Source organism: Pteropus vampyrus, unplaced genomic scaffold (assembly GCF_000151845.1).
Source record: "Pteropus vampyrus isolate Shadow unplaced genomic scaffold, Pvam_2.0 Scaffold36, whole genome shotgun sequence".
Classification (NCBI taxonomy): Eukaryota; Metazoa; Chordata; class Mammalia; order Chiroptera; family Pteropodidae; genus Pteropus; species Pteropus vampyrus.
In genome coordinates, this window is record NW_011888817.1 from 3663308 (window position 1) to 3689584 (window position 26277).

Here is a 26277-nt window from a genome sequence, read left to right on the forward strand (position 1 = left end):
CCATTCATTCTTTGTATTGTGTTTCTCTACAGTCACTGCTCTTCCCAGATATCCTGAAAACATCCCCAGAACCTCCATGTCCAGAGGACTATCCCAGCCCCAAGAGGTAACTCAGCCCCTGCGAACCCTTGGCTACCTGGGCAGTGGGCAGGGGGCTACAGACAGAGCCTCATACTGTCCCCAGAGCAGGCACGACCAAGAAAAGAGGAAAATGAAGATATAGAAAAGGAAAGACATGAAGAGAAGGATTTTCACATCCCTTTTCTGGTCTGTGTTGGGGAGCTCAGATCTCAGCCCCCTGTTAGAAATCCAAGGTCCTGTTGCCCCTAGTCTCCCCCTGTGGCATTGTCATCCCTCAGAGGTCTCTCTGATTTCCATTATTTATTATACCGCAGGATTGTAGCTCAACAAAGCCATTAAATAGAACTCCGAGAGTGTGGAAGCTGAGGGCCCGGGGGAGCAGAGTGGATTTCCGAGGTCGCACCGCGCGTCCACAGCGGAGCCTCAGGCCTCCTGTCCCACTGCCTTCTGGGATACTTTCCCCTGGGTGTCCAGCCTCACTGTTCTCTCCCTCCTCCCCGCAGCGACTTTGAGTACACCCTGGGCTCCCCCAAAGCCATTCACATCAAGTCGGGCGAGTCGCCCATGGCCTACCTCAACAAGGGCCAGTTCTACCCCGTCACCCTGCGGACCCCAGCAGGCGGCAAAGGCCTTGCCTTGTCCTCCAACAAAGTCAAGGTGCGTGGGGGGCCCTGGAGTGGCTTGGGAAGAGGGTAGGATGGTTGGGCCAGCCCTGCCTGCCAGGGACCCAGGGAGAGGCTTCTGAGGGATAACTGCCCATAGCCATGGAGTGGGGGAAACTGAGGCAAAAAAAGGTAGGGGCTGCTGGACCCAGGCCTAAGGAAAGGACCCAGATAGCGGGGGGGCCTTTCCCAAGGCTGGGGATACAGCGACCTCTGTGCTTGCAGAGCGTGGTGATGGTCGTCTTTGACAACGAGAAGGTCCCGGCAGAGCAGCTGCGGTTCTGGAGGCACTGGCACTCCCGGCAGCCCACCGCCAAGCAGCGGGTCATCGACGTGGGTGAGAGCCCGCCCGGCCCGGCCCAGCCTCTCCCTCTCCCTCCGTGCCCCACCCTTCCCCCCGCCACACACTCACCCCAGTCAGGCCTTTCTTGCTGTGCCCCTTTTCCCCAGCCCCCTGGGACCTCTGCAGAACAAAGTCTTAGTTCTGACCCCCGCTGCCTGCTTAGCCACTGTCTCCAGGTCAAACAGTGTGGGGTGTGCAGGGATTTGCATCTGTTGTCTGGAAACTGTGGCGACTTTTCTGTGTTGCTTTGGGGTAAACAGGGCCTTGGGGATCCCAGCTGTGTGATAAATAGGCCCCTGGGATACTGCCCTGCTTGTCCCCATCAGGGGGCTTAGCAGATTGAGACACAAATGCATCAGATAATAGTGATGGCTGGTAGCGATTTGGAAGGCTTGAGGCACAGCAATGGCCAGTTCTGCTTTGGGAGCTGGCACCCATGGGCTCTGTTAGCTAGAGGTCAGGGGAAGCCCCTCTGTATGTGCCACCTTGTCCCTGTCCCAGGCCCTGAGATGGGAAGGAGGCACAGATCATACTCTGGTCTCCAGTTTCTGGCTCCTTCACTTGCTTCCTGGTCTGTGAACCCTTCTGAGCCTCAGTTTCTCCAACTGTCAAATGAAACGAGGCCAGCTGCCCTGTCTGCCTACGGTGCTATTTCTGCCTTGGAGCGATGTGCACTGGAGAGCATGATACAAATAGGGACGATTCAGTGACTTATCTGAGAGGCCAAAGAGCAGTGTTTAGAAGCCTGGGTTCAAGAGCCAGACAAAGCTAAGCCCCACTCCTTGCTCTGCCTTTTATTAGCTGTGTGACCCTGGGTAAGTGACCAAACTTCTCTGAGCTTTATTTTCCTTATGTGTAAGCTGAATATTCATAGCATCGTTTGTGAGGATTAGCTAGAGGCTTGCCTTATTGTACTGTTCTTAACGGTGGTAGAACTACCATTTGCTCAGTATTAGTAGTTCAATGTTAGTTCAATAGTTCGGTATTAGTAGTACTGGTACCACCATTTTTACTACTGCTATTACTACTACTATTACTGCTATTACTATCACTACTACTAAGCCACCATCCCAATGAAAAGTATAATCTCCACCCCAAAACGAGGAAGGCCCCGGCCTCGTTGGCAAAATTAAAGATTCCGTCTGGGATTTGGGAAATCTGATTTCTAGGCTGAGCCTCAGTTTCCCCACCTATAACCCAGGCACCATAACCAGTTTCCTCCCTGGATTAAAGCATAGTCCTTGGGGAGAGTATGCAAATCCCTGCCAAGAATGGGGCCCAGCTCCGATAAGCCTCCTCCCAGCAGTGTCCCCAGATCCCTTCCCTCCTGACTCTCCCGATCTCCTGTGGTTTCAGCTGACTGCAAAGAGAACTTCAATACTGTGCAACACATTGAGGAGGTGGCCTATAATGCACTGTCCTTCATGTGGAATGTCAACGAGGAGGCCAAGGTCAGTGCTGGGGCCACGGCCATCCTGGGGCAAGGGCTGGCCTGCACCTAGGATCCTGTCGGCTACTCCAATGAAGGCACCAGTGGGGGAGGCATAACAGAGAGTGGGGGGGGGGCAGCACAGGCTCTGAAGCCTGAAAGGCTGGGCCCACATCCCAGCTCTGTGACTTTGGACCAGTGCCTTGGCTGTATAGTTGGGGTGTAATCATAGCACCAACTGTTAGGATGAAGTGAAGATCAGGTGGGATAAGTGAAAAGGTAGCACACAGCCTGGCACGAAAGTGGTGGCTGTTGTTATTAATCCAATCCACCCACTTACCAGATAGAAAAACTGAGCCTTGTGCACGGTCACACAGCAAACCGCTGATGACGCCAGGTTTCCTGACTTGCAGGCCTGAGCCAAGTGTTGCAGGAGAAGTGCTTTGGAATCTGGTAGATGAGGGCTGAAATCCCAGATACCTTGCTTTTGGAGCCCTTAGGAAGGGAACAGTAATCTGTCCCCGAGGGTTGTGGTGAAGATCCCACGAGATCATGCATGCCTGAGGCTGGCACAGTGCCAGACCCATCCGGGAGGCCTGATAAATGGAGCCTCTAATTTTTTTTCACACAGGCAATTAAGCCACTTAGTGCTCAAGACCAACTTCGAACTTGCCGTGTGCTTCTGTGTCTCTCCGTGGCTTGGTTTTCTGCTTGGAGAGCTGGCATCGTGGAAAGGGCACTAGTCTGAGAGCTGGGGGCTGGGTGACCTTGGGCCTGTCTCTTCCTCTCCCTGGGCCAGGCTCACCCTGTCAGACAGTGTTGGGTCCCACTCAAGTCTGGCGGGACAGGCTGGGGAGCTAATCCCTGTCTCGGGGCCTACCTCATGGGGCCCGTCCAGGGGGACTAGAGAAAATGGAGGTGAGGGGCTCTGAAAACACAAAGGGAGGGATTATTATTATTCAAACAGATGCCAGGGGCTAGAGGAGGAGCTGGGGCCTCCGGTGCAGGAAGGTGGGGAAAGAGTTTCGTGGGAAGGGAGAGGTGGGTTTCGGTTGGGATTTTCTCACAGCCTCTTAAGCCCCCAGGCTTGGGTCTTTCTCAGGTATGAGCTGGGTGGGGGCTGCATTAGGGCTGAGCTGGCTGAGGGGGAGGTATGTCTGGCAGAAGGGGAGGAAGGGGGTCTGCTCAGGCACCACAACCCACCCCCACTGTTCAGGTCAGGGTCATTTCCAAGGGAAATGTCCCAAAGAACAGGGGTCAGCCTAGAGTGGGGACTGGCCCTGGCACCCCACAGAGGAGTCAGCAAGTAGACAATCACCAGGTGGGCTTGCCAGGGAATGCCCAGCTGGGACGGGCCCCGGGCTGCCCTGAGTCAGGCGCAGGCTTTGGGTTGAGATTCCAGCTGTTCTACTTAAAATAGTTACAACGTATCCAGTAGTCACTACATGCCAAGCCCACTAGGGGTCCATGTGCTTTTACAGCCACACGAGATAGGTTTAGCTGTCCTCATTTTACAGATAAGGAAACTGAGGCCTCTGTGAGGTTAAAGCACTTGTCCAAAGCCAGATGCTCTGCCTGACTCCCCGTGGAAACGCCAGCAAGCCACGTCCCCACCCAGAGCCTTCGTTTCCTTGGCTGTAAAATGGGAATGATGGGTCCAGCAATGGCTGGGGCTGGTGGTTGCGGTGCAGAGGGCAATGTCTCACTGTCTGTGGCCCAAGCCCCATGGGAAAATGGGCTTCTGAAGCTTCTGGGGAAAACAGGTTGCCTTTCTCCACCTTCTCGCGCTGAGTTGCAGAAAAATGAGGCTCTGGATTTTAAGCCCCTTAAGGGACCTTTACTCTCCCTCCCAGGACCTTGACTCTTCAGGCCCCCTTTGGCAACCTAGCGGGAGCTGCATCGTCCACTGGTGGAGACCTGGGCACAAACCCTGGCTCCCCCACGCATTCCCTGTGTCTCTTTGGGACAGTTGTGCCACCTCTTGGAGCATCAGTTTCCCTTTCTGTAAAAGAGAGGTGATGCTTGCCTTCTGGGGTGGTGTGAGGACTAAGGGGTTCTCGCCAGGAACACAGTAGGCTCCATGAACAGGGTCATCATGGTACAGCAGGGCTGGAGACCCCGGCAGGCAGTTTAATCAGCTCCCCCATCTGTCCCCAGGTGTTCATCGGTGTCAACTGCCTCAGCACAGACTTCTCCTCACAGAAGGGGGTGAAGGGTGTCCCCCTGAACCTGCAGATTGACACCTATGACTGTGGCTCAGGCACTGAGCACCTGGTGCACCGCGCCGTCTGCCAGATCAAGATATTCTGTGATAAGGTGACTAGGGCAGTCAGACCCTTTGCTGGTCCTGGGGACTGAGATGCTCCGGCCCCCGCCCTGCATCCTGACCAGCCACTCTGGGAGTGTCTTTCTCTCTCTGTACTTGCTCTCTGGTCTCTGGAAGCCTCTCTCTGTCTCTTTGTGCTTGTTATCTGTCTGTCTTGGTCTCTCTATGTATATCTTTCTGTTTCTCTGCATCCCTATCTCATCTTTCTCCTGAATATCACTTTCTAGATCTCTATAAATATCTCTTATCTTTCTTTTTCACGTTTCTCTTTCTTTTCCTCATCTCCCTCTGACTGCATGTCTTCTGTCTGTCTGTCTGTCTGTCTGTCTTTAGTGACCTCAGGCTGGGCTGGGCTGGCTGGTACCTTGCCATTTTCCTGGTCTCTGGGAAGAAAGCAGCACAAGAAGCCTGGCCCATATTTAAGAGGCAAAGCAGCCAGCTCCTCCCAAGACCCCGGTGACCCCTTCCCTTTCCCCCTCACAGGGAGCCGAGAGGAAGATGCGGGATGATGAGCGGAAGCAGTTCCGGAGGAAAGTCAAGTGCCCCGACTCCAGCAACAATGGTCAGTGGGCATGGGTCAGGGACCAGACCGGGCTGAGTTGGAGTGAAGGGGGAAAGAGGACCAGAGGGGAGAGGTTGGGGGCATGAATGGAGGGGCCTCAGGTCACAGCGACTCCCTTTTCCTATCAGGCATCAAGGGCTGCCTGCTGTCCGGATTCAGGGGCAATGAGACCACCTACTTGCGGCCTGAGGCTGACCTGGAGACCCCGCCAGTGCTGTTCATTCCCAACGTGCACTTCTCTGGCCTGCAGCGTCCTGGAGGGGTGAGGGCCTTGGATCAAGCGGGGCTTGCCTTAACACAGACGAGCCGGGAACAACTTGCCACTCGGCCAGTCTAGTCCCTTTACATGTTTATAGGTCTTAAATTTTTTTACATCAAAATGAAAATACCTTTATTGAATTTCAGGGAATTTAGAAAATATATATATATATTTATTTATATTAAAAAAATATATATATATATAGTCATATAACTTCAGTGACCTTTTCTACTCAATAATGTAAATGAGGAAATAGACTTTATAGCCATTGAAATGTTCAAGCTTGGCGCGTATACACAGAGGAAGTTTCTAGTATCTGAGCCCCAGGTTCGATTGTGGCCTCCTCAAAGCTATGCGGGTGACAGTTGTCAAAAGACACTGAGCACTCGCTGTGCACCGGGCTCTGGTCCCAGTGCTTTCTACTCATCGTCTCCTCTGACCCTTAACACATGAACTTGATAATCTTATTCTCGCTGGATTTGTGGGGTGGAGACTGAGGCACAGAGACCTTCCAGAACTACACAGGAAGTGGCATAGCCAGACCCAGGCAACCTGCCTTCAGTGACGGTGCCCTTTGCCACGAGCTACACGCCCTCTCAAGCTAAGAGCCATTTACTGAGCACCTTGGACGTGCCAGGAGCATGGGCCGAGCTCTTTGCCGCCCTGTCTCATTTCCCTTCACAGCCATCCTCAGAGGCAGAGACTTGTTATCCGTGTTTTCCAGACAAGGTCACACAACAAGTCAGTGGCAGAATCAAGATCCCAGAGCCTGTCTACTAGTTTGCTTCCAATTGTCAAATTAAACAATTTGACGATTTCCTTCCATTGAGGTCACAGCACAGCTCTGTTCGGTGGGACTGTTAGCAGAAACAGTCTTTGGTGTACGAGATAGATTATGGAGCTTAAAGAGCAGCCAATACTGATGTCACCCTCGGCACACATTTAAAACCCTTTCTCTGTCAGCCGTCTTCCCTTCACTGCCCCAGAAGCAGTGCTGTGGCCTCTGTAGCACAGGCAGTTGCATTAATCCACTCTTTTTCCCCAACCAGAGGACCCAAGTTGGGAGATGACCACTCAGGATTAAGGCCCTTGTGGCCAGGTTGACAGCTAATTGGTGTGGGGAAGAGGGAGGGACCAGTCTCTGCACATGTAAGCCTGAGGGCGGTGGGGACACCCCAGGAAGCGGAAAGAGCAGAGAACCCGAGTCTGGAGTTCGAATCCTGACTGCCTCCTGCTGGGTGTGTTACCCCAGGGACTCTCTGCCCTCTCTGGACCTCAGTGTCTTGCCTCATGGGACTAGTGATGACAGGACCAGATAGCACAGGGCCAGGCAAACAGGCGGGTCAAAAACAGTGCCTCTTCCCCTCAGCTCTGACACCTAGTCACCAGCAGCAAGACAGTCTGCTGTGTTAGCCCTGCTGGGCACGCTGGCGCTCAGGGACTCACCGATCCCGCCAGCTCAGGAACTCACTGATCCCTGGCACCTAATGCGTAACTTTGAATCCCTGGCTCATCCGGCTTGGGTGGAATGCTTCCTTTCAACTCAAGACCTCAGCTCACATTAAGGATTCTTATCTGAGCAGAATAGGCTAAAAGGCATTAAAACTGCATCCACTCCTCCCACCAAAGGTCGTCCCTCCCAGAAAGCCTCTTGCAGCTGATGGCTCCTCTCATCTTCCTGAATGTGATGGAAAATGTCTTTTCTCTTTGTTGCAGGCAGTGCCCTCGGCAGGACACGGCAGCTCCAACAGGTACAGAGAGAAGCAGCCCAGAGCCTCACCTCCCTACCTTTCCCACTTCACTACCTGCCCTTTCCTCTGCTGCCCCCCAAGCTGAGGACTAGGCCCAGAGGAAGCAGCCAAGGGCCTCTGCTTCCAACCCCCAAGCTGAATTCATGCTCCTTTCTCACTGAAACTGCCTGGGTTTTTATGGGTTTGTTTTATGTGAAAAGTTGGCGAATCTCTGGCGAGACACCTGCTTGTTAAAAGGGAAAGAAGCAGCCTTGGAGATGGTGGTGCAGATTTGGAGAATGAGGAGGGGAAGCTGTGCTGGAGGACTTAGGGGGATCAGAGCTCCCCTACCCCTCCCCTCAACACACACCCACCAGATGCCAAGAGGCAAGGGAGGGACCAGCTCCCTTTGGCCACTCAGTCTAGGAAGGACCTACACGTTCCTCTGCTTATCAGCCACAGACTCTTTACCTCCCTCAGCATCAGCCTAGAAATCCATCAAATGAGGAAAATGGCCATGTGGGGATGAGACAGCTAGGAGAGGGTGGAAATCTTTGTAAATGGGAAAGCTCTTTATGAAGATGATTTGTTGTTGATCTCAGTTTCTGCCCAATAAACAAGAGGTACTTTTCATAAGATGCTTTCACAACAAATTATGTCATTTATCCCCTCACAACCAGTTGGGCAAACAGGGGTTATTGCTCTACTCGTGGCTGAGGAAATTGAGGCTCAGAGAAGTGAAGTGACTTGCCCAAGGTCACACAGCTGTTAAGTAACAGCGGCAGGCTGGAGGCTTACTCCAAATCCCACAACTATCCCTCCTAGCCACTGACTCACATCCAACCTGATTCTTTCAAAGAATAATGTTGATGATAAAACAATAGTCCACATTTATTGCAGCCCTACTGTGTGTCATGCACTGTTCTAAAAGCAGTATGTGTTACCTCCTTCAGCCTCACAACTTTATGAAGTATTGTTATTGTTACTTTATTGTCACCCCATTTTACAGATGGGGACCCTGAGAGGCAAAGAGACTCACCCCAAATCACCTAGCTAGTGAGTGGTGGGGCTGGGGTTTGAACCTAGGCAGTCCAGTGCCAGAACATGCTACTCTTAACTGCTTTCCCACTGCTTTGTGCCTTTTTTCATGGGGTCTTCTTCACCCCTGGGGCCCCTGGAAGACTCTGGGATTCCTCTGGGTTCCTGACGAGCCCCTCTCTGCTGTCCCCATAGGCTGCCTCTGAAGCGCACCTGCTTGCCCTTCGCTGAGGAGTTTGAGCCTCTGCCCTCCAAACAGGCCAAGGAAGACGATCTGCAGAGAGGTAGCCTCACTGCCCCACCCCCTGCTTGTCGTCTGAGCCCACCCCCACCCTCAGCTCCCCATTAGGCCTTCTCCAATGCTTCAAACACTGGTCCTGGCCCAGGCAGCCAGGATCGCCCCCAGTGCAGCAGAAAGGGTGTGAGGGGTCGCTTTAAGCATCAGAGCTGGTGCTGTGCCAAGACTTAAGGGTGGGATTAGGGTAAAGAGGGCACCCAGGGTACTTGGAGAGTCATGGAGCTGGAGGGCTTCTGCCTCCCTTGACTTTGTTGGACTTGGGTGTCCTGGGGCAGCTGGTCGAGGCAATAGTCTGCTTACGTTGGGCAAGTCCTCCCTCTGCCCGCCACTGCCTCTATGGGGATAGGAGCAGGGCGGAGTTCCAATAGTTGGCTTTCTGGCTTGGATACTCTAAATCTGTGACTTCCTTGGGGAGAAGAACATGCCCAAACTTTTGGGGGATGTAGCTGACCATCAGGAAGACCCCAACCAGCAGCTAAGATACAAAGCTTTCAGCAACCTTGAATTAAGCCTTGCATCCCATGTGATGTTTCTAAATGTCTTATCCTTAATTCCCACGACAACTCTGCAAAGTAAGGGGTGAGGCCACCTCTGTTTTCCATTTGGGTAAAATGAGGCTCAGTGATGTTAAAACAAGTTCAAGGTCCCATAGCCGGCAGGTGAGAGAGCTTGGATTCACACCGCCAAGATCAGCGCAGTCTGAGCAAGTGCATGGGACCCGCAGAGCCTCAGAGTGTTTTCCAGCTGGGTACAGTTCCTCCGCCACGATTTGCCCTTTTTGCAGAAAATCTATCTTACGTTAAAAATAGTAGTTTTTAAGATCCCCCCATCCCCTGAGGTATCTCCAGGCTCGCTAAAAGCCACCCCTTTGCTTCTCAGTTCTGCTGTACGTGCGGAGGGAGACGGAAGAGGTGTTTGACGCCCTCATGTTGAAGACCCCAGACCTGAAGGGACTGAGGAACGCGGTAAGAGGCCCTGCGCACCCCGCCTTGCTCCGGCTGGCTCCCGGGCTTGTGCTCCTGTGCACACTGTTGTTCACTCCTTACCGTATCAGTTCTGATTTCCCACAGGAAGGCTCTGGGAAGGAATATACTGGAACCCATGTGGGGGGCCTGCCGGGCTGGCTGGTGGGGGTGTGCCTCTGTGATGTTATCTCCGGGCCAGAACCCCGGCTCCACCTTGGGAGTCGCGCAGACCATAAATCCTCCTTAATCTGATGGCTGCTGTCTGACAGGCCAGAGCGTTTTGTTGGCTTTGCAAACCTGTTTCTGTTTTAATGGGAATGAAACTCAAAAAGGCCAGGCCCCAGAGATACTCTTTTTTCCTTTCCCAGGGGGCCTCATTCTTATAGCTTAGAGTTGGCTGGGCGGGAGGGAAGGGGGGAGGTGCTGGCCAGGAGAGGCCGAAGGTGGTGTTCGTGCAAGGAGACTTCCCCCAAACCCCTAAACCACCAGACAGTGGGTGAAACGGCCCCAAACAAAATCCCAGCAGCTCTGTGGCTCAGCTGAAAACTGCGCAAGCGCAGTCCCCCAGGGCCGGCTGCGCTCGAAGGCCGAACCACTCAGGAGTCCGGGTGGTTCCAAGACCTCGGTCTGGGAAAGGGACAAACGAATCAAATCATAACATCGTCGACCTTTCGAAGACCCACCATGTGCCAGGCATTTTGTCAGGCATGCTGCATTTGCCTGCTCACCATATTCTCTTAATAACCCTGAAAAGCGGTCACTATTATTATCTCATTTCCCATGAGGCAATAGGCTCCCTGAGGTCAGGTAACTAAGGTTACTTGCCAAGGTTACTAAGAGTGACAGCTGGGATTCCAGCCCAAGCTCTCCCCACTCTGCTGTGCTCTCCTGTTCTCTACATACCATCAACCCTGTTTGGCACCAGCCCCAGGAAGTTGGGTTCACAAAAGGACATTAATGTCATTTGAATATAGACTCGAAATCTTGGATTGGACAGTAGCTTCAAGGGTCAGCTCCCCATCTGGTGCTTGAGCTCTCTTCCCAGCGGGTGCCCACCCTCGACTTGTATACTTCCAGGGATGGAAAGCTCATTACTTAACGGGGCAGCCGTCATTGTACAGCTTATGGTTAGAAAGTGCCTAAGGTCTCGGTTAAATTGACTTGAGATCTTCCTTGTAGCTTCCAGTCACATCACCATTAAGATAAATAATCTAAGAAGTTTTCTTGCCTGGGGGAATCTCTGTCAAAGCAGAGAATAACAGAGGAGCTGAACTTGATCCTTGCCCTAAAAGGCCCAGTGAAGACAACCTCAACCTGAAGCCCTTGACCTAAAGTTTGCTGCTGCTTCGAGGCAGTCGATGATATACGAAACCGCAAAGTGTGGCTGAGCCCTCACCAGGGGACAGGCGCTGGGCTGGGCCCTTTATATAATCATCTCAATTCATGTGCAGAACCACCTGTGTGTCCATCCCATTATTTTGCCCATTTTGCAGACAAAGAGACTGAGGCTCAGCTAAGTAAGGTGACTTGTTCAGAGTTCTACAGCCTCTGGTGGTGGAGCTATGACCAAACTAGTTCTGTCTGCCCCAAAGGAAACTTCAGGAGTTCTGGGGAGAAATGGCCGACTCTGGGTGTGTGAGTGCAGACACGTGGCTCGCAGGCCTCTGAGCTGCAGTTTCCTCATCTGGAGAATAGACTCTAGCATTCTGGGATATAATGGGGGCAGGAAACCTGAGTTCTAGGCTACGCTTTGGGCATGTGCCTTATGTTCTTCAAGAGCAGCATCCACACCCATCAAAAGAGGTTAATAATTCCTGCTAGATGGGGGCTATGTTTAGGTTACCACCCCACTCACAACAGGGCAATAGCGTCCCTATTTGCTCTGCTTCTAAAATAATAGCAATGGCCATTAATTGAGTTTGGACCATTTATTTAGTACATACCAGTCCTAAGTGTTTTATGTGGAGCGGTTCATTTAACTGTCCCAGTAACTCTCTGAGCTAGACGCTGTTACCGCCTCCACGGGTGGTTTGCACACAGTCAGCCAGCTGGTGAGAGGGAGCCCTCAGCACCGGAACAACCCAAATGTCTGACAAGAGGCGGGGATGGAGGCTTGAACTGGCGATGCCCTTTGGGATATTTTACAGCCACTAAACATGCTGTTTGTCAAGAGTTTGATGTGAGGCTTATAATATATGCTGGTAGGTAAAACTACGTGGAATGTAAAAATATCTATATATCTATCAAATGATGAGAAAAAATGTATATACCCAGATGTTAATGTTGTTTATCCCTGGGAAACAGGATATGGATGATTGTCATTTTCTTTTCTGTAACTTTCCACAATATAGATATATATTATTTTTATAGTCAGGAAATTAAAATTCATGGTATGAAATAGGGCTACAAACTCAGCTTGAGCAGCAGACAGTGAACCCCCTACCATTCTATTCCAGATCTCCGAGAAGTACGGGTTTCCTGAAGAGAACATTTACAAAGTCTACAAGAAGTGCAAGCGGGGGTAAGTGCCCAGAACAGCTGTCACCCCATTCCCCCCACTCTGCCCTTTTCCCTCTAAAACGATGGCTCAGGGAGCTCCCAGTGGGTCTTCTCCAATCGGCAGAGGCTGCTCAGTGCTGAACGGTGTTCATGCTTTGGCTTCGTGGAGAGGATAAGGGGACATGGAGTGGGGTGGAGAGGCCCCCAGTCAGGCCAAGGCCACTGGCACAGACCAGACGTTGATCGTTATTGGGAAGGAAAGGAGTGGGAGAGAGGGAGAAGTGCAGAGCGGATGTGCTGTGTCAGAAGACCCAGCTGCAAGTCCCAGGTCCACTGGAAAACCGAGTCATTTGATTATAATGATGATGACAGTGACTACCATTCACACGACCACCTACTGTGTGTCAGGGACTGTGCTAAGCATTTCTCACTTAACCCTCACAGCCACACCATGAGGTAGATTCCATTACCTACACGTCACAGATAAGGAAACTGAGGCTCAGAAGTGGCATGCGGTGTTCAGGGGCAGGAGCTGTGGAGTAAAGGGTCAGAGGCAGAAGGGCCCCCGCAGCTTCGCTGTCTGCTGAGTCAGGGGTTGGGGCGGGGCAAAGGAGTGGCCGGCCATGTCCCTGGAAAGAGGAGCTGTGATTGCTCCGCAGGCCCCCTCCACCTTCAGGTCTGCATGAGGCAAGGTGAGGAGCAAAGCTTCAGCTTCTGAGGGTTGAGGGTTGAGGGTTGAGGGTTGGGGGTTGGGCAGTGCCTGCCACCTACCGTGGGCTCCTGGGGATTCAGACTGAGGACGGCAGCACTCTTTGCTGTCTGCCAGGGAATCCCTCGGCATGGGGGAGATGGAAGGCCACACGGTGACTGCCCTCCTTCAGCCTCCTGGTCAGAGCCAGTGAGCTGGGCCTCTGCAGCCCTTACTAACTGGGTCACTTCACCAGCCTAGCATGGGGAATAAGGAATTGCTACTGCCATTCTCTGCCCAGATGACCTAGGACCAGGACTCAGGGAAACAGCCAGCCGCCCTGCCCACAGCCCCCCTGCCCACAGCCCTGACCCGGACAGTCTAACTCCAGCTACACATGCTGGCTACCCCTGGGAGCTGCCCAGGCATTGCCCCCGGCTACTGTCTGTGGCCTTTTCTTTTTAGAAGACTTTGCAAAGTAAGGCAGGTTTTGGACTCAGACTGAGGCCCCATGTCGTCAGGCCCAGGGAGGCCTCCTCCTTCACAGGCTCAGCCTCACCTCCCTCCTCCTTCCCTCCCTCCCTCCCTCCTCAGGTTCCCACCCCGCCTCCCATAGAAGGGCAGGGTGGGGGAAAGGTGTGCGCCCAGCAGCCCCTGGGAAAAGATCCTTTTGGTTTTGGTCGTATGAGTGTCTAGGCTTTTTGTGTGTGTTTTTCTCTTCCAAGTTTCGGTTTCAAACTGGGGCTCATACATTCTCTGGAGCGGAATCCAGCTCACAGCAGAGGGCAGGCTCTGCTTTGCCCAGACAAGCCCAGCCCCACTTCCCCTCCGGTGCCAGTGCCCACGGCCCCTGGCTGCAGCCCCACCAGCAGCCTACCTCTCTTACAGATCCCACCACAGGCTGGGCTGAAGGGCTAGGAAATGCCCTTGTGTGCGATTTGGGATGTTGGGGGATAATGTGTGCTAGCTGAGTTTGCAAGTCCTTCTTTTAAGCCAAGCCAGCCATTTAAACCATAATTATAATAACTTCCATTTGTTAGCTCAGCTAACAAATTAGCTGGGCTAGCTAACTCCCAGGCATCATCTCACTGACCCTTTGAGTTTGGAATGATTACCTCTGTTTCTATGGAGGAGGAAACTGAGGTTCTGAGTAGTCTCAGGATCACAGAGTTAGTGACTGGCAGAAAGAATCCTGGCCTGTCTAAAGCCTGTGCACACGCTCACCATTTTATCTTGCCTCCTGCTTGTTCCTCTAATCACTAAGCAATGTGCAAATAAAGGCTGTGGCCAGGCCAGCCCTGTAGCCCAGGGTGTCACTCAGAGGCACCCCACACCCCATACACACCCCCAACCATGGAAACCTCAGGCCTAGCATGATCTGAGAGGCCTAAATGAGAAGAGTCCTCAAAAAAACCTCTTAGGAAAAGCCAGGCTCATCGGCCACCACCTTCAGAGGAATGAGAAATCTAAGCAGTGGCCTAGTTTATTTTCATAAAACCCTCCCGAAAGTCCTCTGGACAAAGGTAGATAAAATCAGCCTTATAAGCACCACTGAATGCTTGAAAGATTAACAAATACATTGTTTTTGCTGGCAGCTGGCCAGGGGTTTCATGCGAACCAGGACAGAAGACAGCTAGAAGCTGGCAAGTGACAAGAGGCCCACATTCTGGGACAGCGGCTCTTGACAAGCCCCTGCCTCCAGGGCCCAGTTGTCACTGACCTCTGAAGGGAAGGGGTCTGTGGGCCTCTGTGGGATCTCTTGTGCACAGGCGTGCACCTGGGCCCACTGGGAGGCCCTGCCTGGGAACGAAAGGGAGGCAGTCTTCAAGTTTGTGCACGTAGGCACTTACGCAGCGCCCGGCACCTAGACGCACCCTACCACCGGATGAAACAAACAAAACCCCACCGTTTACAAAGTGCCCACCCCTCTCTGCCCCAGCCCTGGTCTCCTGTAGCCCCCAAACAAAGATCTCTCTGTGAAATGAAGGAACTGCAAACAGGACCTGAGGAAGCAGGAACCTGTAATTAAATTCTGGCAGTCAGCAGCACCCAGGCCTCAGAACCGGAGCCCAGACCACTTTCCAGAAAGCAGCAGCTGCCTGGTGCTGCTGCAGAGACAACCGAACGTAGGCAGTAGGCTGTCTGCATCGCCCTTCCCAGCATAGGCATTGGGGCGGGGGAGTAACACAAGCAAAGCAGATGGCTACTTGCCAGGAACTGTGGTCTAAGAGTCTCACCCCCAACACACCCTCCTTCCTGCCCCACTTAAAGTAATCTGGCCCTCGTCCGAACTCTCCCTCAGCCCTGAATTTTGCCTTTGTTATATATGCCACTTCCTAATTTGTATTTTATAGGGTTTTTTTTCTTTCTAAAAAAAATGACATAGTAGAAAGACAAAAGTTTGGATTCGAATCCCAGCTTGGCCATCTGTTACCTGCGTGACCCTAGGCAAATGACTTTACTTCTTTGAGACCCTGCTTCCCCATCTATGAACTAGAGTAATGGAGTTATAAGGATTTGTTCTCCCAGACCCTCCTGGATTGGACACTCTTGGAGGACAGGATGTAGGATCTCCATGTGGCCCTTGCTTTTGTTTGGAGCAAGGCCCTGTGTGTGGAAAGGTCTCAGCAAATGCTGGTGGGGCGGATGGATGAATGGATGGATGAAAATACTCAATCCCATAACAATGGGACAACTGATAGGATCGGGTTGAGTCATGTCTTCGTGAGTCTTCACTGGGGAAGCAGCTCCCAGGGGGGTGCCCGTTGGCATACACTCTGTCTTTGACCCCCCTACTTGCAGGTAGTCTTGGAGGCTTCGTCTTCCTCAGGTTGGCCCAAGTCCTTGCCGAAAGAGCGTGGGGGGAGAGGGCCATGCTCCTCAAGTCTATTGTACCAAGCCTGAGATTTCAGCTTCGCGGGGACGGAACTTCAAGTGGGCTTGTGTGGCACCTACCTCTGGCTCAGTCAGGCACACCTGAGTGACACATCATAGTCTCCTGTTGAACCCAAACCACACCGGTCCACCCACCACACCTCCTGCACTTGAACTCACACACCGTGTCCGAGTCCTCAGTCTGGCCTGGTGACTAAGGAACACTGCCTCTTCCCCAAATTTACATGATAGTTGCTCAAAAGTGTCCACACACACGTATGCTAGCAGAGGCAACCTAGGTAGGTGAGCATGGTACCTGGCCGGCCTAGGCTCGAGCTGTGGCTTGGCCACTTGGGCATCATGCCCTCCCCTATTAGCGGGACAGTGAACACCCACTTTGTGGGTTATTATGAGGGTCAGAGAGAAAGTCCGTGAGGTACTCGATAGGGAATAGCCATTAGTATCGTCCTTGCCACTCAGAGGCCCTGGAAACAAGGGGCCTCCCACAGTCCGGTCACATCTCCTCTTTTCTTCTAGAATCTTGGTCAACATGGACAACAACATCATTCAGCATTACAGCAACCATGTCGCCTTCCTGCTGGACATGGGGGAGCTGGATGGCAAGATTCAGATCATCCTGAAGGAACTGTAAGGACCTCTCGGGAAGCTCCAGGCAAGGAGCCAGCTGCGAAGTGGCCCCACACCGCACACAACCTCTCTTCATGCCTCAGTGCTGTTACTTGAATGCCTTCCTTGAGGGAGGAGGCCCTCGAGTCACAAACCCACAGACGTCAGGGCCAAGAAGGGACCTGGGAGGTGTCCTGAACTGAACCCCGACTTCATGCTTGAATCTACTCTCTGAACTCCTGCCGGTGCCTGCCCAGCCAGGGACAGCGTCATCTTGGTTCATGCACTTAACAGACTGTGTCCCCTTCGAAAGACCCCTTCCTGTGGTCGAGCTGCAGGCCGCCTGTCGAGACGGTGGAGGTGGACCTGCTGCTCTCCCAAAGCTGACTTGACCACTGTCCAGCTCCCATTCCTCGTTATTCCATCGACTTCAGGCCAAGGATTGCTCGCATTTTTGCCGGTTAACTTGAACACCTTTGATTTTCAGTGCAAATGACTTTTGCAAGACACTGGTGGACACACTCTCTCCTTCACAGACTTCCTCCAGACCAGATGTAAATAATGGAGCTGATGGACCAGAACACAGTGGATGCTGTATAAACAACTGCCATGCTTGCTCACTGTTGTACACATTTCTTATTTACAATTTTCACTTACTTTATATATATATATAAGTATATATTGTACATACATGCAACATTTTATATTTTTCATGGATACATTTTTATCATTTCAAAAAATGTGTATTTCACATTTCTTGGACTATTTTTTTAGCTGTTCAGTTATGCATTTTGTATACTCATATAGTATTTAGTAATAAAATTCTGCCTATGTATTACTTCAAAATGCCACACTTGTTCCTTTTGTGAAAGTCTTCCAGGAAGAGAGGGTGGCAATAAACAAGGCCCATCTTCTTCTCTCCCCTGTGAGTGGTTTGCCCTGGACTTGAAGGATGGTAGTAAGTGCTGGGCACTGGCGAAGCAGAGGTGCCCACCTGGAGGGCAGCAGAATCCCGATGCCCAGATCTCTGTCCTGCACGGTCCCACAGGTGGAATCTTATGACCTTAGAATCATTAACTGGACATGAAGAAGTCCTGGGAAGGGTCCAGGATGACCTTGCTGAGGATGTCATAGCTGGGGCCAGTGGGCAGTGCCCAGGGCTGGGAGCCACGTGACCTGACTTCTCGTGCTGACTCTGCCCCCATGTTCTTGGCTAAGTCATTTTCCCTGGAGCCTGCTCCTACTGGCTCACCGAAGTGACTGTGCCCGACTCTTCTCAATTCAGTGGTCAGTGTGACATATTGGTGGGAGTATTTACACCACAGGAACTGACAAACACTACAAATCAAGGCCTTTTCCCCTCTAGAGAACAAATCACAAATCAAGCCTTCCTTCTTCGCTCCCTCCCTCCCTCTCCCCCACACTCCCTGCCGTTTTATTTTTAAAAACTGCATTGAACTCTGATTTACCTTGATGACTGAGTTCTTTGGCTTCTCTTAATTTTCCCGCTTGAGGCCAGCACCTCGCTTGCCCGACCCTAGTCCCGGCCCGGACTCCAGGCAGGGCCTTGGGAATTTGGAGCATAGACTCTGACTGCCAGGGCTGGGAAGACCTTAGAGACGTCCATGATTTTCAAACTTATTGTTTTTTAAGTTTTGTTCAGACTAAAGTTTATAAGAAACCCCAATCTGTAAACGAAAAAAAAGAAAAGAAAAGCAGAACTTCTATGATTGAAGTCTGGAAAGATACTCGAGGGCTACCTGCTGCTACCTCACCCACATCATGGTGGCCTTTGAGACCCACCAATCAACCCCGGGGCTTTAAAGATGATAGTTACAAATGACCCAGGTAGACCATGCCCCTCATTTTAAATCCAATGTGCTGGTGAGCCAGGGAAAGAAGGAAGGGAAGGAGAGAGGAAGGGAGAGAGGGAGGGAAACAAATGGAAGGCCAGATAAATAGTTGTACGATGAAGTATATTTTTTAGACCCTTGCTGCTCTAAGTGAGGTCCGTGGACCAGCAGCATGGCACCACCTGGGAGCATTTGAGAAATGCTTACACCTAAAAGTAATGCAATGTTCTGTTTCAATTACATCTCGACTAAAAAGAAAGAAAGAAAAAGAAATGCAGACTCTCAGGCCCCACCCCAGACCTACAGAATTTGCCTTTTAATGAGCTCTCCAAGTGATCCGTGTATACATTAACATTTGGAAAACACTTTATTTAGCTATCAGTGTATCCTAACCCTAACTAAACACATTATCATCACATTGAGAACTTGACTGAAGATACCAAAGCCCAGACCCTACACAAATCAGAACTCTGAAGGTTGGAGCCTGGGCCTGTACAAGGTCCCAAGGTGACCCTAATGTCCAATAACTGGGGCTTGAGAAGGACTGGGCTGGACGGAGCTGGGACGGAGCTGGACGGAGCAGTCTGTCACATCCTAATAAAGGCTGGATACAATCAAGACCCTCTGAGCTCAGGGCTTCAGCTCCAGCCACGTCTTCTGTAGAACGTGGATTCTGAATGGCCAAGAGCAGCCTTGCTGTTCGCTCCCCAGACTTCCCTCTTTCCTGACTCCACTTGGAGGGTGCTCCTTCTGGAGACACCGTCTTCACCTGCCAGGGCTCCACCCAACTGCTCAGGAGGCCTATTTTGTCTTCCAGTGCGTTACCCCAGCCTCTGCCCGCAATGTTCTCAGGGCCAGTTGCTTCCAGCCCAGTGGCCTGCTAAGGTCCCCCAGAATCAGAGAGACCTAAAAACCAAAGCCTTGGAGTCTGGCCCCATTGTCAAGAGTCTGGGGGTCAAAGAAAGATACAGCTCCAAGTGTCAGCTTTGAAAGAGTCTTCCAGAATGTACAGCACCCAAGCAGACAACTGATGGCCCGCAGAAGAGTTTCCTTTAGCCCAAACCAAAAAAAAAAAAAAAAAAAATTAAGTTGAAATATGGTTGTAAACATCTCCGATCGAGGGATTACACATTTTAAAGATTTCCCAGATTCTGTTGGGAAATCTGCTGATCTGGCAACGGCTAGCGGGAGCCCTGTTGGATGCTCCTTTAGTTGAGCAGCAGCCTCGGCTTCCAAGTGCCCACCCATCCCTGCCTGTTTTGCTCTGGGCATTGCCAGCCCCTGGAAGTGCTTGACTTTGAGTCCTCAGGTTCTAATCCAACTCTTCACTTCAGGAGAATATAAGGACCTGAGAGGACGAAGCACGAGGTGTCCTGCCTTTGGATCCAGACCTCTGCTGCTCTTCCCACAGTGCTCCAGCCACCTTCCATCCATCCCCAAGCAATGGCGCATTTGCGGGAATCCGAGGGTCACAAAAAAGGCCAGCTTTTGTGAGAAGCAAGAATTCAGTTTAATTAGATAAGTTATTCTGTCCTTCTGCCTCCCCTGCCTCATCCGCCTCTCCCGAAATGGAGAGCCAATCAGTGGCCGGTTCTGACATGAAGGCCCAGGATGTGACATTCTCAGAGAAAAGTCAAAGGAGGAAGCAGAGGGGAAGTAAGAGGCCTCGGGGATGCAAGGAGCAGAGGAGAGAGGGGATGAGAGAGTTCTACTTACAAAAGTGAGAGACATCATCGATATTTGGGGGAAGGACGTGATGTGTGGCTACTTCTATGTCCTCGTGGGTCTTTGGGAATCATTTCCTCTTGTCAAGGGGACACGATGCGGCAGGCCAGAAAATATCCATGAGAGATTGTGTCAAACTTGAGAAGGAGGACGGGGAGGGGACGGAGACCAGCCCGGGGAAGGGGGGAGGTGGGGTGAGAGTAAGAACGTGCAGGCTCGAGGTGTCATGTGGCTTCCGTGACCCCAGAACCTCTGTTTCTAGGGCTCTGGCTCCAACAGGATCCTGCCCACATCTGCTGTTGAATACAGAGCCAATAAATGCACGTGTCAGCCTCTGCCGAAGGTGGGTGCTGAGCACAAGTGACCCTGGGGACTGGCTGCCGTGCTCTTCCTGAAGGTGAGATGCAAAGGCTTAGCTGGGGGCAAGGGGCCCAGGCAACCCCTTTGTGTGTCTGTCACAGCGTGTCTGGGCCTTCCTGCTCTCCGGCAACTCCAGGAGGAGCCTGGAAGCCCAGGCCAGGACTGGGTGTGCCTGGGCCACTGTGCTGTGCCGCCCACCCTGCAGGCGCGCTCTGGGCCCCTGAGCCCTTGTTCAGCATTAGGCTTCCAGGCGGGGCATCCACCCTGGAGTCCGAACTTCAGGAGCCCCTTGCATCTCATGAGGGGAGATTTCAGCCAGTCTGGACAGGTGCATGGCGAAGTGACTGAGGGAGGCTCTGTCCTCTCCTCATCTCTGTTCAGGAAACTATTAAAGTCAGTGGGGGTGGGGGTCCAATCGCCAGGAGGCAGCTCAAGACCAGGACAAATGCAGCAGCCCAGCCGTCACGCCAGACCAGCGGCGTGGCAGAGCTGTCACACATAAAGTACGTGTTCTCTCAATGAACATCTTGGGGAACCTGGGTGGGGCAGCTGGTGGCCAGGGCTCTCCCCACACCTCGGTGAGGTCACAACACTGGGATCCACTTCTTGTCCTCGTTGTAGAGAAAGGACTGCTTTCCGGGGAATTCCGGCTTGTATGTGGCTGTGAGGAGAGAGAGCAGCAGCATTAAGATCTTGAGAACAGGATCTTAATGCCTTTCATTCTATGTCATAGCTGGCGAGGTCAGTGGGACCCCTGTCCCAGCCCCTGCGTCTTACACGTGGGGAGACAGAGAGAGCAAAGGGCTGGCCCAAGGTCATCCGTCTCTTAACTGGCCCAGGCAGCTCTCAGACTCCAGCTTCCCACCTTCTTTAACTCTTTTTAATTTCTTTAACATTTCCAAGAAGAAAATTTACAAAAGTGTTTCTATGAAATTTGAAAAAAAAAAAAAAAATTATCGAGTAAAGCAACGCTATCAAAGCAGTAAGGTGTCAGGTTGGTGGGGTTTTGTTTTGATTTAGTTCAGAAATTTCCAGAAAAGTGAAAACCATGACACTGCAGGATCTCTCGGAAACCAGCAGCCAGGACCACACAGGGCTTGCGGACCACAACTTGGGGTGACTGGAAATTCTCATATTGACATTGGTTTGGTTAATGAGGGGCCATGTAGGGCCTCTGCTGGTTACCTGGGAAGCGCTGAGGGGAGCACATGGTAGTCCAGAGAGATCCGCACCCACTAGAAGCCGAGAAGGCGGGTGTTCGCGTGTGCTCACGCCCAGGAGGCCCCTCGGGGAAGCCCACTTTGGCGTAGGTGATCGCAGAAGCAGGAACTGGCCTGCACCTGTGTGTCAGGTGACTTGCATCATGCACAGCATGAAGATACTGAGAGAAAGCTCCTAGAGGACTGGGCCGAACAGGGTCAGACAAGGTCCCCCCTGGTCCCCAGGCCTCCTGAGACCACTCAGTAGAGCTCACCACTCATATGGAGCATTAGAACATTTACTGAGCCAAACTGAGCTCTTCCCGGACTGACCAGATGACCTTAAGATCCAACCTCTGCAGTCTTGTTGGCTTGGTTACATTTCCAAGGCCGAAGCTGTAAGAATGACTTTCTCCCTGTCCTGACAACCTTACATTCTACTGACCTGTGTGTTTGGAGGAGGAGGTGTCTCCCCTACCGTGCTAACACCCCTGGGGGAAACCACCAGGCCTGAGGCATCTTTGCCTCCGCAGAATGTGAGCATCATCCATGCTCATCGAAAGACTGAATTTAACAGACCTTGCAGCCACTGCAGCTCCGCCTTCCTCCTCTCATGCCCCCCGCCCCACCAGCGCTTCTGTCAGTCCCCAGTGCCACCAGCTCCGGTGTCATGGAGTGGTAAATAGCTAAGGGGCTCTAGAGAGCTATAAATAGGTCTGGGGGTATGAAGACCATCCACCAGAGTGAGTCCCTCATGCTAGTAGCTCTCAGGGAGATCCCAGAGGTAACAGGGTACCACTGCTTAAGCTCATCTGTGAAAAGGGAGTGGAACTAGGTGGCTTAAAAGAGCAGCTCCAGTGACTAGTCCCTGGTTTATTTCAAGACAAACCAGGCAAAAGGGGAGCTAGCCTGGCGCCCTGCCCCACCCCTAGCTCACTGAGGATGTGCGGACAACTTCCTCTCCAGGCCATCCCCGATCTGTGAAGTGACTCGGCCAGACCAGCCCAGTGATTTAAACATTCTGAAGAACGTGAACTTTTTCAACAACCTGACAAAAGCTCCTTCCCCCAGAAAAATAATGTCTGCACGCTCTAAATCTGCAGACCATGTCGGGGTCACAGACCCCTTGGAGCCCATCTCTAAGCCTCTTGGATTTTTGAACCCCTGGCCTGGATCATCTCTAAGAGCCCTTTCACCTCAAAAAACAAACAAGCAAACAAACAAAACAAAACCCAAAAAAACTTTATACTCTGAAAACATAAAGCTGAAAAGTCTTCTAAATCTACTCTAACCCCTGTAACCTGTTTGGCAAAGAGCCTATAAATCAGTGGCATTTGGTGGCCCAGGAATGACAGACAATTCCAGATTTGGTTTTCACAATGGTCTGGTGTTTTTAGAATCCTCTGACCTGGGCCAGGCAGGCCGGGCTGGGACGGTGCCATTGTCCAGCGGCTGGTGTTGGACACGAAGGAAGCGCTGGAGATGAAATGCTTGGGGGGCCCCGCGTAGTCCACGATCTCATACTGACCAGGGCCTGGGAGAGACGGCTTCGCGGGCAGAGGCAGGGGGTTGGCGGAGAAGTTCAGGATGGGATTTTTCCTTCAGGAAAAGACAAAATGTGAGGACGTCACTAAGGCACTCTTTTGGGAAAATGGTAGTTTTTAGACTTAGCAGAGGCTGGCCCAGCACCGAGTCGTCTGCAGGAGGACTGGACATGGCATTGACACCTGTTTCTTCACTGGCTCCACTGCTAGTGAGCGGGGGCCTTGTGTCTTAGTTTCCTCTTCTGCACAATCGGCATCATAATAGTACCTACCTTGTAGGCTTGTTGTTAGGTTTAAATGAGTTGATACATACCTAAAACACCGTACTTAAGACAGAGCCCAGCACCAAGTGGGAGCTTGGTACACGTCGCTGCTGTCATGTGATTGAACTAATCAGGAATGGCAGCGTTTGCCTCATCGCCAACTCTGCTCGACTGTTAGTACCTGGCTAGAGATTTGTACAAAGAACTGAGGCATCTCATGAGCCCTGTGGGAGGAGCATGGGTGATCTACTTGTGATGTCTGCTATGGCCCAGGAAAGGAAAAGAGCATCACACATTCCAGGGATTTGCTGTCCCAACACTAGTAGATCTCTACAACATTCCATTGTTGACATTTCAGAATCCTACCAAACGTCTTCCTGGCAAAACAGGATGTGGGAGTGGAAAAATATGGGGTTGGAATTTAAAGGACTTCTATATGACACTCACCACTTACAGGGTAATTTGTTTTCGGGTCTTTCTGCCTTCTCCTTCAGGAAAGGGGGTCTTTCATGTCTGGTATTAAGAGAATAAATGAAAGAGAAATGGAACCTGTACTTGAGCCCTAGTTCTGTCACTAATTCACTCTGGGCCTCAGTCTCTCCATCTGTAAAATGAGGGGTGTTGGACATGACGATCTCTAAGGTCCCTTCCAGCTGGGACCTTCCATCCTTGATTCAAAGAGGTCCACTGGGTTGCCCAGGGAATGCTGGGACTTTTATGGGAGTCACGCTACTCCCTGGCCGAGCAATAGAAGGGCTGCCTACTTCTGCTCCACACCTGAAGCTTCCTCTAAGGTTTCTGCACTGGACAGCCACAGGAGACACGCCAGCTTGAAGCCAACCCGTCTGAGCAGGGGAGGAGACTGGGATTCCTGGCTATTGGACATCTGCCACCCTTTAGCCAGCAACTTCTGGAGCAGAGATGTTCTTAAACTCGGAGAGTTTGAGGGGACTTAGAGATGTTTTATCCAACTTCCTTATTTTGCTAAAGAAGTTGGTGCCAGAGAAAGCAAGTCATCCAAAGAGTAGAGCATGTTAGTGGGAATGCCTGGACCAGAACTCAACTCTCAAGTGCCTAGCAATTTGGCAAAAGCATGATGGCAGAAGGGAATTTTTGAGTTTTAGAGTCACACAGACCTGAATCTGAATTCTAGTCATGCCACTCACTGGCCGTGAGACCTCAAACAAGTTCCCTGACTTTTCTGTACCTGCAGCGAGGCGCAATAACACCCACTCTTGATAAAGGAGTGGATGGAGAAAAGGCATATAAGGCACCTAACATGTGCCAGCACATAGTAAGTGTTCAATAAAAGTAATTATTATTATGATCCCTGCAGCAACACCACTGGCTGCTTGGTCTCAGAGGAGCAGCAGAGCCTTAGGAAAGGGATTTTAGGGGACTCCCTCACACAGAGTTACCCTGAGGCAGTGACACTCCCACTGCCAGGGAGGCCTGTTGAAAGCCACCATAAATTTCCTAAGGCTCACATCTTATGACGGAGGAACAGCTGGTTTGGATGCTTATATTTAGAACAAAGGTGCCTATAGGAAAAAGAGAAAAAACATTCCTTCTTCTCCTCCAGCTGGCTTAGAAGAACTGGTTATGATGTGGATCAACCACCTCCCCCTTATAAATAAAACCTGGCTGCTCCTTGTTCTGGCTTGGGTCACTCCTTCAAAGAACCCCTGGAAATTTGATGAGTATGTGACTGGCTTCATTTGATGAATATGTGACTGGACATTAGAGCCAGAATGAGCCAACTATTGTATGAGGTCACCCAATTGGTCTGGGTCACCCCCAAGCCCAATTGAGAAGACCATGAGGTGTCTTCTTTCCTACCCAGGGACAGCCAGCAGGAGGCTGGGCGGGCTGGGCCAGTGTCTCATCATGATCTTGTCGAGAATGCGTGAGAGAGGTCCCCAAGCCTCAGGGTTGTTTCAAAGAGTAACTAGTGCTTTACTCGTATTATTATTTAACAAACATGAAATGTTAGAATAGAGATAGAAACTGCATTGAAAGTAGAGAGAGATGGGGGAGTGGAGGGGGGAGAGAGAGAAAGAGAGACAGACAGACAGACAGACAGACAGACAGACACTAATTCCAAATGAGAGAATCCAGAAACTACCCTAAGAGAGACAGCATTTGCCCTGAAAGGTGCTTAAGCAAGAATTCTTCAGGTAGAAAGGTGGCGGAGGGAGCATTTCCGGCAGCGGAAACAGCAGGAGGAAAGCCGTAGTAGCCCCATGTGACAGGAACTGGAACACAAGGAGACAAAGAGTAGGCCACCTAGACTGCCTTCAACCCGCAGTCCACCCATGATTTCTGGGTTGTTCCCTTGTTTCTGACCATCTGCTCACGCAGACCTTCGTGAGAAGCTAAAGGAAAATCTCCTATTTACAACCTCTCAATCCATCCTAATCTCCTCTGCCCCTGCTCCCTTGTCACCTTCCAGAAACACCTGACACAGCACTGTTCAGCGACTCCATGCCTTCGCCCATGTTGCTCCTTCTGCCAAGAGCATCGACTTGCCCTGCAAACTCTGATTCATTCTTCACTCCTCTCCTGCAGGGAAGCGTCTCTGGTCGAGGCCCTCTCTCCTCCCTGGCCCCCCACCTCCCTATCTGGGGAAGCATGAGTTTTCCAGTCAGATGGACCTGGATTCCACTCCCTGGTCCACCGCCTTGGTGAGTCTGCACTTGTCTGTGAACTCTACATACAGTATGGACCTGTAGGAGACTTGGAAGCCTGACACGAGATGCATCCATGAAAGCTCTTAGCTCAGTGTCACTGGCCTCTTCACACGTCTTAGCTATTCTCTGCATAGAACATGCTAGATTTCCTCTTTAAGAGAAGGGGACAGGTCTGACTTATCTTCGAGGCCCCGTTCTATTCCCAAGACATTGGCTGAACTTCAAGGAAGCAAGTGGGGGAACCTAGAAGCCTGAACTCCCC

At 51.6% G+C, this 26277-nt stretch overlaps 2 protein-coding genes across 2 annotated transcripts in view; one reads left to right on the forward strand and one right to left on the reverse strand.

Moving 5' to 3' along the window:
* The window catches only part of GRHL3 (grainyhead like transcription factor 3), a 20670-nt gene extending 4202 nt beyond the window's left edge, over positions 1–16468 (forward strand). The window contains exons 4-15 of the mRNA XM_023529398.1: positions 33–106; positions 585–738; positions 969–1080; positions 2443–2537; positions 4673–4831; positions 5325–5403; positions 5532–5665; positions 7379–7413; positions 8626–8714; positions 9608–9693; positions 12150–12214; positions 16292–16468. Of these exons, the coding sequence (XP_023385166.1) occupies positions 33–106; positions 585–738; positions 969–1080; positions 2443–2537; positions 4673–4831; positions 5325–5403; positions 5532–5665; positions 7379–7413; positions 8626–8714; positions 9608–9693; positions 12150–12214; positions 16292–16406 (1197 nt within the window). The 3' untranslated portion in view covers positions 16407–16468. The remainder of the gene's footprint in view (positions 1–32; positions 107–584; positions 739–968; positions 1081–2442; positions 2538–4672; positions 4832–5324; positions 5404–5531; positions 5666–7378; positions 7414–8625; positions 8715–9607; positions 9694–12149; positions 12215–16291) is intronic.
* Positions 16469–20903: 4435 nt separating this feature from the next.
* STPG1 (sperm tail PG-rich repeat containing 1) overlaps positions 20904–26277 on the reverse strand; it is a 39550-nt gene continuing 34176 nt past the window's right edge. The window contains exons 8-9 of the mRNA XM_011357609.1: positions 22927–23117; positions 20904–20980 (exon numbers count right to left, since the gene is read on the reverse strand). Of these exons, the coding sequence (XP_011355911.1) occupies positions 20904–20980; positions 22927–23117 (268 nt within the window). The remainder of the gene's footprint in view (positions 20981–22926; positions 23118–26277) is intronic.